General features: G+C 32.7%; 1 protein-coding gene across 5 annotated transcripts in view; it reads right to left on the minus strand.

Annotated features, from left to right (window-relative positions):
* Positions 1-12,263, minus strand: part of PTBP2 (polypyrimidine tract binding protein 2) — an 89,946-nt gene that overhangs the window by 41,186 nt on the left and 36,497 nt on the right. For all 5 annotated transcript variants that reach the window (XM_032155294.2, XM_032155298.3, XM_032155296.2 and 2 more), the window contains 2 exons: positions 1,689-1,861; positions 721-864 (listed from right to left, as the gene is read on the minus strand). In XM_032155294.2, the coding sequence (XP_032011185.1) occupies positions 721-864; positions 1,689-1,861 (317 nt within the window). The remainder of the gene's footprint in view (positions 1-720; positions 865-1,688; positions 1,862-12,263) is intronic.

Here is a 12,263-nt window from a genome sequence, read left to right on the forward strand (position 1 = left end):
TAAAAAGTTTTACAAGCTTACTTTCCATAAACTATCAAAATGATTTTGTCACTTTGTAAAGTGACAAAAATCTATGAGGAATAGTTTTCCATTACATTTTTATTAAGAAAAAGTTTGTATTTTACTGACAGAGAAAGATATCATTAGTTTTAAAACTATATTAAAACAGCTAAAGTTTTAGATCATTACAGCAGTCTTATAAATGTAGGTCAGAAAACACTCTAATGTTATTTTTAAATACATTAATTTTAAATAATATCTTCTATATTACATTTTTAAAACATCAATACATTCATATATTCTTCATCCTTAAGATTTCTTTTCCAGGAAAACCATTAACACATCTTCAAAAAAAATTTTTTGTAAGAAATTAAGACCTATAAAAAAGTCAAATAACCAAAGGCATTGAACTTCATACCTTAAATTCTAAGCAGGAGAGTTGTATAAATAGTTTATGCTAATAATAAATCCTACCTGGTAAGTTTCTACACAAAAATTTTAACTTGCAACAAGAAAAAGAACATTTGACCAGGGGTTTAAAGGAATTCAAAATGACATAGTATTTAATACTCAGAAACATTCTGCATGAAAATACCTTAAAAATAACAAGAAAATGCCTATAAGGAACATCTGAACAGGTAAACATTTCCTTCCTATTAATGTTTATGAGATTCATAATATGTTCTAGGCCATTTTATTTATGTACCTACACATACTTACTTGGTTTAATGTATTATCTGTCTTTAGTTCTTTGTGATTCGAGTACTGGATATATATTGGTTGGTTACGAAGATGAGGTGTCACAGCAGAATAGTAATTAACCATAGTAATAGCTGCTTCCTCGGTTGCTAATTCCAAAAATGCCTGAAAATTTAAGTAGCACAATTTTAATACTATAAATTCAAATAAAATTAATAGCTAAGCAATCTATTCAGCTGATTTTAATTAATTATCTAGAATATAATCTTTCAAGTTACTTTTAAATGTTCTAATAAGTAGAATTAGAAATCTCTTGTTGAAGTTTAGGTATATAGTTAAAGCTAACCTCAGAAGAAAATTGAGTACATGCTGCTTCTGCCTTCCACCTATGATTTTTCACACCCACAAAGCTATTCCCGCAACAAATGCTAGAGAAAACGTAAACATTTTCTAGCATCAGAATTTTACCACTTCTACCCTAGAGAATATAAGACTTCCAAGTCATTTAAAAAGCAGTATAATTGTATAGACAAAGAACAAAATTACAAATTAAATGTCAGATTAACCTTAAGTATATAAAAGGGAGTGTTAAATTTCATAAATTCTTCTAAATGGTATCATTTAACATTTTTAAATAAAATTTCATATTCTCATAAAGCTTAATATGCGACTACTACCCCTACTGATTTCTGATATCAAAGAACAGAGCCACAGTAAAAGAAATACTTCATTTGTATTTTCCACAATTTCGTAACAATTACTCAATTAGAGCCCTAAAGTGAATTCAAAAGGCAAAGCTTAAAAACTATAGTGATTCATTCACTTTGGCTACCTAGCATTAGTTTCCCACAGACATCTACTCAAAAAAGTGAGAATAAGACTTCTGTTCTTTAAGGAAAATAACCTACTATTTTCTCCCCTTTATAATTAATTCACACCTGCTGGATAGTTTGGGGTTTAACATTTCATAAACCCCGAAAGAAGTGTACCTGATTTTTTCCTTTCAGCATAAGGATGTTGGTCACCTTACCAAAAGGTAAGCCTAAAGCAATAACTTCAGTCTCTGTTACTTCCCCAGGTAATTTTCGAATATGAAGTACACGAGAAGGAGCACCATCCATTTTATCTTCTCCTTTAAATTTTTTACTATCATTACCATTGGCTGAAAGACATTAAAAAACAGTCTTTATATATCAACAATAAAAGAATGTATGAATTTTCCTATTTGTGTAAAAAAACTACAAATTTCTAAAAAGAACTTAGAAACATAGCTGAGAATACTTAAGTAATTCTTGAAAATTCAAACGCTAGGCTTTCAAAGGAATAAAATCATATCCACCTATTATTATTAAATGAAATTATCAATTAGTTAAGATTGCTGTTAATGTTTCTCAACAGTACTATAAAAAGTAATTATTAATAAGCAACAACATTAAAATGTAATCTCATAAAGAAACTGTCCAATGACTAAGAATACAATCACAGTCATGTGCCACATAACTACATTTTGGTCATTGACAGGCCACATATACAATGGTGGTCCGATAAGATTACAGTACCATATTTTTATTGTACCTTTTCTGTTTAGATACATCAATACTTACTACTGTGTTACAACTGCCTCCAGTATTCAGAACAGTATCATGCTGTCAAGTTTGTTGCCTAGGAGCAAAAGGCTACATATACCATATAGCCTACGTGTGTAGCAGGTTTGTGTAAATGTACTCTATGACATTTATGCAGTGACAAAATTACCTAACAATGCATTTCTCCGAGGATATCCCCATCGCTATTCCCAAGATTTATGACTGTATCTTGTAATTTAATCATCTTATAATGAACTAATATGAACATTTTTAAAAAGTGAAAAAACTGGGTTGACAAAAATTAGGAAGATTATAATTTTACCTGAGAAATTATAAATTGTTTGATTTGAAAAATGTACTTGAAGGTGGGATCAAAGAATGTAATGTTTATAAAAATGATAATGGTCAATCCATATTATGGCTTATCTAATACTATTACCATCTAAACTACCTAATATTTTGTGACTATTAACATCAATATACTCTAAATCACTCATGAACTTAATTACCTTATTCTGTTACCGTGAGATTTAAAGTAACATAATTCAATCAACAAATTAGTTAACTGTCTTCATTCCAAATCTTCACCAAAAAATAAAAATATTATTCAAAATGCCTATAAAATAGGTAATATTTAAATACAGTTGTTTGAAGGACTTGCAGTATATCTACTATGCCAGATCAATGGTTCTTAGTCTTTTAGGTTCTCAAGGATATTTCTGAGACTGTAGCTAAAATAAAAGATCTTGACACATTCAGAAATATACATGTATACTCCATTTTGTATGAAACTTTAGGTAATTTATGGTTATTTCCCAAAACATTCGACACAATCTATAAACAATATAATGTGTTTATGTATGTTCAACAATATCTATAAGACTGTCAAATTATCTTGGTCTCCAAAGTATCTTCAAAATTAATTCACTCATTAATTCCTTAAACATTTACTGGGTATGCAGGGATGTGTCTAGCAATGTTTTACATTCTGAGGGTACAGCAGAGTGAACAAGATGATTATGATTCCTGATACCTTATAGTGGGGAGCTGGACTAACTAGTAACTAAACCAGATACTTTCTACGGTATGTGCTGTGAGGTAAAACAGTGATGTGCTTAAAAGTGACTTTGTCTAGGACTGGAAGATGATAGTAGTAATGACTTCACTGGATGATCAGAGAAGGTATCTCTAAGAGATAATATATGGACTCAAGTTATACTTAAGTCATATTTTACTCTAGGAGTTTCACTTACATTTATATACTTGAACGGCCAGCCAATGCATTTAAAAATCCCCTTAGGTTGTCTTTGTACAGAAGAGTAAGCTCTGGCTTCTGAATATATTACCCTGAAAATCTTGGCTGGCTAGCTCTTCACCACTCCAGAAATATGAAAAAACTACAGGAAGCTATCACATGTCCTTCCACTACTGACAATGATTTGTGTGTGCACAGAGCACCTGAATTTGTCAAAAGAAAGAGACTGAATTTTGCATTTTGTAGTATTTTATCTAACAAAATCATCTCTAGGTCCATTAATTGAAAATATAAGCTAAAGCAAAGAATCCAAAAAATATACATATACTTTAAAACATGTAATTGGCACACACAACAATCGGCATCAGTCAACAAGGAACACATATTCTTCTGATACAGGACTAAGACCTTTTTTTGACAAAGCAGTCTGAGTACAGAAACTTGATAATTTGTTCTTGTTCATTAGTTTGTTTGAATAACAAGAACAAATACTTCACAAGCCAACCTAAAGCCCCATGTGTTATAGGTTACAGTATCAGGATACTCAAAAAAGCAAATTTCAGTTTCTCCTAATTTGGTCTGTCCTTTTCCTTCTGGGAGAAAGACAAGGGAAAAAAAAAGACCAATAAAGATACTACCTATCACTGTACCCATAAGGAGAAAAAAGGCTTCCCCTTTCAAATGATTTTCCGAAAATAATTCCCAAAAGGCAAAAGCCTGCCTAAACCTATTATTAAGGAAACTAAATAATTTACTTTGGATTTGTGTTGGATGTTTTCTGGATGGTGGATGTTGAGCAGAAGTAAAACAGCTGAAAAACACAGAAAGAAGGTAGGAGACTTACGAGAATCAAAGGATAAGACAAAGATCTTGACTTCTTGGAAAAATAGAGAAAAGATGTAATTTTATTTTGCATCAATATTTAACATTCACTGCTAATTAACTACATGCCAGGCAATTTACAACTCTCAGATTGCTATCATCATGACCTATCAACTCCATTTACAGGTAACAATTAGTTAAATGCCCAAGATTAGATAGTTACTAAGTGGTATAGATAGGAAGTAGTAGAGAAAGGATTAAACTTAGGGAGCATGATTCCATAGTCTGTGCTCTTCAACAACTACACTATAGAAGGATCTCAAAAATAAACTTTACATTACATACAGGTTGCCTAAAAAAGATCTGTCCTTTTCTCCCAAAGACCAAGCCAGTTACTGTAGTAAACTATCAACATTTACACTACCTGACACGTGCCTCAGTTAGTTAATAGCTTCCATGGGGTGACTACTAAGTATTAATCTTAGTGCCAAATATTATAAAAAGTCTTCATTTTAAATAAATGATTCTATGAGAACGTGAAACTGGGAATGGGGACTCCTTTAATAATATAACAAAGCCTATTTTCAAATATAAAAACACTCCAGTAACACCAAAAAAGGGTCCAAAAATGTGTGGTTCACAGCTTATGTTAGGTCTGTCTGTGTTACAGTTCTACGATTCTTCAGCATCTTCCCACGATCCTTAATGGGAAAGGTTTACTGGGGGAATGAAAGAGATCTTTCCCTTCCATTCCTCCAGTAAACCCAGAACTTTTGTTTGGATGTGTAAAACCAGTAATAATTCAAACGTTTATGTTCAGTTAAGAAGGCATGAGGTAATGCTTTTATTTATGCATATAAATTTTATTCATTGCATATGAATGTAAAAATCTTTAAGCACACCATTTTCCATATATTATTCAACTCTTTTGAAGTCTCTTGCTTAGGGAAGATGTTCATGTAATCACGGATTCAAAGCAAACAAAATTTTAAAATGGTTTCTACTTGAATACTTCTCTTCCAAACTCAAAACCAGTTTTTTACCTCAATTCTAAAGCCAGGATCTTCCCCTCTGATCAGTACATCACTTTTCTCCTGCTGACTGACCTTTGTTCTCCACTAGCTTTTACTAGCAATTTTTACATAAATGGGTGTCGGCAAGATCATGGGTAATTTGTTAAATCACCACATCTATCAGTCAACAAGGAACTGTGAACCCTCTCTTCCTCACCGAATATCTCTGTTCTAATAGCACCCCTAAAAATTTCCATTTCTACTTTTCTAATTTCCCCCGACTCATTTGATACTTGCTTTGAATCCTGATTACTCATTCATTCCCCAAAATTGTTAGTTTCCCATGCTGTTTCTGTTCCGATACTCTACCTAACTTTACTTATTAAATATAAACACTCTAGCACTGGGTTTCACAATATCTATCTTATCTATCTATCTATCTATCTATCTATCTATCTATCTATCTATCTATCTATCTACTATCTATCTATCTATCTATCTATCTATCTATCTATCTATCTATCTAAGACAGAGTTTTGCTGTATTGCCAGGCTGGAGTGCAGTGGCGTGATCTTGGTTGACTACAACCGCCACTTCCCAGGTTTAAGTGATTCTCGTGTCACAGCCTCCCATGTAGCTGGGAATTCAGGCATGCACCACCACACCCAGCTAATTTTTGTATTTTCAGTAGAGATGGGGTTTCACCATGTTGGCCAGGCTGGTCTCGAACTCCTGGCCTCAAGTGATCCCCCTGCCTCAGCCTCCCAAAGTGCTGAAATACAGGCATGAGCCACAGCACCTGGCCTACTTTCTCATATAATTTGTAAATTATTTTAGTCCTACTCATTCACCGTTATACTTTCAACTGTGTACAAATATAAAATACAATACTGCAAAACCTTATACTGCTGTCCAATGAAAACCAGTGACAAAACTTAAGTACATCTTCATTCTCCAAGTCTTTCAGAGACACACATTTATAAAAGTCTTCCTAACTCTCTTTATCAAATATGAAACTGAGAGGCAAAGCAGTTTTAATTCTAAGCAGTTTTAGACTTCAAGGCAGTTTTCTAGCTTTAGAAAAACAAAAAACAAAATAAAAAGACTCCAAGAAAAAAAATGAATGCTGCTACTCTTTCCTGTATGAGAAACAAATTCCAAAGAAGAGTTAACGAGAAAAAAAGCAGGTAGATGCAAATAGGTGGTACTTCTGTTATTCTGTTGGCTGTTTCTGCAACAGCCACCACACAAAAAGCCTCACTAGGTTTCTGTAAAAGGTAACTATTAACTCTTGTCTTTCCAAGTAATTGTGTGGCCTAGTTGTCAAAAGTATATTAGGCATGAGCTGGAAAAACACAGAAGGCACCTAGAGAAGGCTCTCACTACCTTTATATACAAGAAGATAAGTTGTTAAAACCCTCATAAATAGTAACACTATGAAATAAGGCTCTCACTACCTTTATATGCAAGAAGATGAGTTGTTAAAACCTTCATAAATAGTGAAACTATGAAATAATCTACTGGAATACTTTCAAAACATTATAGCAAAACGAAACGACATCACCCCAAAAATATGTCTGTAAAAGTTAAAATGAAAATCTTATAAGAGTTCTAAGTAAAATGTTCCAGACTCTATGGAATGGTTTAACTGCTTTCAGGTAGAGCAAAATGTCATGTTTAGCAATAATTTTCAAAAAATCCTGCTATTACAGAGCAACAATCAGCACTGGCACAAATATGTATACCTAAAGGGATATTCCAGTTCCGTAGCTACAAAGAAATCACCAGAAAATTAAAGAGACTGTACCTTAGAATTGTCAAGCCTCGTAGTCACTGCTAAATAGTTATAAATTTAACAAAATCAAATTCTAATGCTACTTGGGAACAGTTGTATTTTTGAAATATTTCACTTTTACATCTCTTGAAGGAACCAATTCATTAGAAAATGTCCTCACTGTATCAATTTATTAAACATTTATTTACCTGAGATTAAGTTTCTAATAACATGAAATTTTCTCACCTGTAAAATTAATTTTTTCTTTGACAAAAAGCACCTATTCAACAGGTACAGAGAAAGAAAAGTCTGCACAGATAAGGGAAAGGCTTACGTTTCTTTCCCTTAGGAAACAATTCTACAGTAAAATCTATTACAATTACAAGAAATATTTTAGATAAAGCTGGAAGCTGGAACATAAAAATGAAATCCTGTACTATATCTGATAGCTATAAAAGTGTCCTTGTAACATTGTCTACCAACGTCCTTTTGAGTCATCTGAATTACATGGAGTATTTTTCCAGGCAAATATAATCACGAATTTTTAAAGGTCTTTTATGCTATTTGCTCTTAAAAGCAACAGTATTCAAATTGGTGTCTCTTAGAATATTTGCAGACTTTCATCTTTGTCAGAAAAAAAAACAGAAAAATCTTAAAACTCAGTATTTCCTCTGTACGTGGAGGTTAAATAAACTGACTTCTTGTATTAAAACAAGGTTTAAAGGAATTTTATGCCATCACTACAAAAAGATTAGATTGATTCTTTGGGTCATGAAGTACATTATATATCATCCCTAAAGCATAGTTAAAAAAATAGAACAGTAGCAGATTATTCTTTCTTTCCACCAAAAATGAGTCTCCTTTTCCTACTTTTCCCCCTTTGTTAATGGTATCATCTACCAACCCAGTGATGCTAAGACAAAACTCTTTAACATTATTCCAAACTTCTCTTCTTCCAGATAACTTGTTTTATCATTTCTTGCATATTCTCCTTCCAAGACCCTAAAATTCAGGACCTTGGTATCTTTGGAACAAACTACTGTAATGTTTTAAAACTATTCTCCCCTCTATACAATACTGATCCTGCCTCTAAAATACAAATGGAACAAAAATTCTTTCTAAAATGTAAATCTGGTGAAGTCCAAGCTATACACACACACACACATCAAATCCCGTATCTAGGCCCCTGCCTACATGGACTCACCTAGTCATTCCCAATCTCATATTTCGCATTACAGCAAGACACAACTACTGGTAATTCAGAGTTCTCAGAGATCATCTACTGCTTCAAACAAATTTTGGATTTGTTTTGCAACTTAGTTTATTAACATAGGATGTTTCCATCACACCAGAAAATGCCACCATGTTCCCTTTCTGTTAATCTCCAACATTCTGGTTTCTAAACAAAAAATTAATGATCTGCTCTTAAAACTTTCAAGAAATGGAATCACACTATGTACTCTTTCAGGTCTGTCTGGTTTCTTTTGCTTCATAAAATGCTCAATATTCACCCATGTTTTCACATGTACTAATACAGTCATATATATGTATCGATATGCAAATATTCTATTCTCCAAGTCTGTGCCTTGCCTTTTCAGTGTCTTAACAATGTCTTTTGATTAAGCAGAAATTTCCCATTTAGATGGAGTCAAGTTTATATATTCCTTTGAGTAATTTTTCTATTTTAAAAAATCTTCATTTACCCCAAAGTTGCAAGCATATCCTATGCTTTTTCCTAAAAACTCTATATATGAGTTTTTATATAATTAATCTCACTGTTTTACATGGAATGATGTAGGGTTTGAGTTTCTTTTGCTTTTTTGTATGTATATTCAGCTGTTCTAGCACATTTGCTGAAAGGCCTTCTCTTTCTTCATTGAGTGATCAAGGCAACTTTAATGCATGAGTTATTCCCTGAACACTATTCTATGTCACTACTATGCTAGTCGTAAACTGTTTTGGATTAACTACAGGTTTGAGGTGAGTCTTGAGAACAGTGGCAAAATTTACGTTTTCAAAATGGTTTTAATTGTTCTAGTTCCTTTTAATTTCCACATACATTTTAGAATCTACTCTCAATTTATAAGTTTTTATAGATTCAATGCCATCCCAATTTAGGGAGAACTGGCATGTTAACATATTGAGCCTTCTAATTCATGAACATGGTCTATGTCTTCATGTAAGTCTTTTTAAAACTTCTCTTAGCAGTGTTTCATATTGGTGTACATGTCTTACACATCTTTTGTCAAATTTTTTTTCCTGATATTTTGTCTGATACTTTTATAAACAGATTTTTTAAAAGTTCACTTTCTAAGAATTTGCTGTGAGTATAAGGAGACTATTTCTGTATATAGAACTTGTATGCTATAATTATTCTAAATTCACTTATTAGTTCTACCAAATCTGTTGTAGATTCCTTTAGGTCTTCTATTTTAAAAAGCATGTTGAATGGTGAATAAGATTTTCTTTCTTCCTTTACAATCTTTATTTCACCTGCCTTAATGTAAGCAGAAAGCTAGGGGGAAAAAATTGAGAGAACAGACATCCTTGCTTCATTTCTGTTTTTAAGAAGAAAACATTCAATATTTCTCCATTAAGTATGAAATTTGTTGTAGGTTCTTAGTAGATACCCCTTATTTACATTGTAAAAGCTCCTTCTCTTCTTAGTTTTCTGAGAGAGATTTTTCCTTCTTCATTCTATCATTGTGACAAATTACACTGAGTTCATTTTCAAATGTTAAACAAACCTTATAATCCTGCGATACGTCTCAGAATTGTCTCTCATATTCTACTGGAGGTGATTTACCAACATTTTCTTAAGAATATATGCATTTAGGTTAATGAGAAATACTAGTCTGAAATCTTGATATATTACCCTTGTCAGGTTTTGCTGTCAGTTATACTGGTTTCATAAAGTGAACAGGGTAGTATTCCCTCCTCCATTTTCAAAGACAGATATTATTTCTTTAAAATTTCATAAAATTCAATAGTGTAACCATCTATGCCTAGAGTAATCTTTGTGGAAAGATTTTTTAAATTATAAATTCCAATAGCTGTTAAGCTATATACTTAGGTCAGGTTTGCATTTGTCAAGAAACTTATTTCATCTAAGTTGTTGGATTTGTTAGCCTTAACAACATTAGTAATATTGACTTATTTTCCTATTATATTCTATATATCTCTGCTTTTATTGAAAGTGCTATCTCTACTTTATATTATTTATGTTATACTATTATACTCTGTATATTTCCACTTTCTCTGAAAGTGATTATCTTGACTTTGATTTCCAGTATTGGTAATTTATGTCTTTTTTCTTGGTCAGTCTTAAATAGGGAGTTTTAAACCTTTTTTTGTAATATAGGTATTTGAAGACATACTTTTCACCATACACACCCTTGGGTCGTATCCAACAAATTTTGATATATTTTCATTCAGTCAAAAATATGTCCTTGTGGTAACACTTCTATAATCCATGCATTGTTCACAACTGTGTAATTTCTAATATTTGGTACTTTCCTAGATGTCTATTTTTGATTTCTAATTTAATTCCACTATAGTCAGCCAGATACTACATGAGCTGTCAATCATTTGAAATTTATTGAGTTATTTTATAATCCAATATAAGGTCTATCATTGTGAATGTTCTATGTACACCTGAAGTTATTTTACAGTTAGTGGGTATAGTTTTATAAATGTGAGTTAAGCCAACATGATAGCACTTTTCAAATTATGTATCTTTTTATTTGGGGGATAGGACTGTAACTGTCCTATCAATTACCATAAATTATGTTTTAAAAAATCAGGCTACGATTGTGGATTTCTGTTTCTCTACTTAGTTCTGTGATGTTTTTCTTAATATACTTTAATTTGTTATTATTGGCATACAAATTAAGAAATGTTTTCTGATAAACTGACCCTTCAGCATTGTGAAATATGCTTTTTTATATCTGGTAATACTTCTTGTCTTAAATTTTTCTCTGTCTAGTAACATAATCATTTCAACTTTCTTGTGCTTACTGTTTGCACGGAATATCATTTTGCATCTTTTTACTTTCAACCTGCATCTTGGTATTTCCACTTGACCCTCATATAGACAGCGTAGTTAAGCCTTGCTCTTTAATCAAGTCTGACAATCTTTGTCTTTTAACTGGACTACTTAGACAAGTAATATCCAAAAGAAATGCAATGCAAACACATGAGTAAATCTTCAAAGACATTTTTCAGAGTAAGTTTAGGTACACAGCAAAATGGAGAGGAAAGCAGAGAGATTTCCCTGCCTCCTGCCCCAAATAGCCTCCCCTTTATCAACATCTCCCACCAGATGGCACATTGTTACAACTGATGAACCTACACTGACACATTATAATCACTCAAAGTCTGTAGTTACCTCCGGGTTCACTCCAAGTGTCTTACATTCTATGGGTTTGGAAAAATGTATGACATGTATCTATCATTATAGTATATGCAGAATATTTTCATTGCCCTAAAATCCTCTGTACTCCACCAATTCATCCCTCCCTCAACCCCCAAACCCTAGCAACGACTGATTTTTACTGTCTCCATAATTTTGCTTTTTCCAGAATGTCATATTCATATAGTTGGAATCATATGGTATGTAGAATTTTCAGAGTGGCTTCTTTTACTTAGTAATATACACTGAAGGTTCTCCATGGCTTGATAGTTCATTTCCATTTAGTGCTGATTAACATTATACTGTCTGAATATATACCACAGTTTATTTGGCCATTCACAGTTTATTTGGCCATTCACCTAAAGGACTTCTTGGTTGCTGTGAAGTTCTGGCAACTATAAAGAAAGGTGCTAAAAACGTCCATGTGCTACTTTCTGCACAGACTAAGTTTTCAACTCCTTTAGGCAAATTCCAGGGAGCACAACTGCTGGATCATACAATAAAAGTATATTTGGGATGGAGTCTCGCTCTTGTTGCCCAGGTTGGAGTGAAATGGCACAATCTTGGCTCACTGCAACCTCCACCTCCTGGGTTCAAGTGATTCTCCTGCTTCAGCTTCCTGAGTAGCTGGGATTACAGGCATGCACCACCACGCCTGGCTAATTTTGTATTTTTTAGTAGAGATGGGGTTTCTCCATGTTGG

The sequence above is a fragment of the Hylobates moloch genome, unplaced genomic scaffold (assembly GCF_009828535.3).
Source record: "Hylobates moloch isolate HMO894 unplaced genomic scaffold, HMol_V3 SCAFFOLD_5, whole genome shotgun sequence".
Lineage (NCBI taxonomy): Eukaryota > Metazoa > Chordata > Mammalia > Primates > Hylobatidae > Hylobates > Hylobates moloch.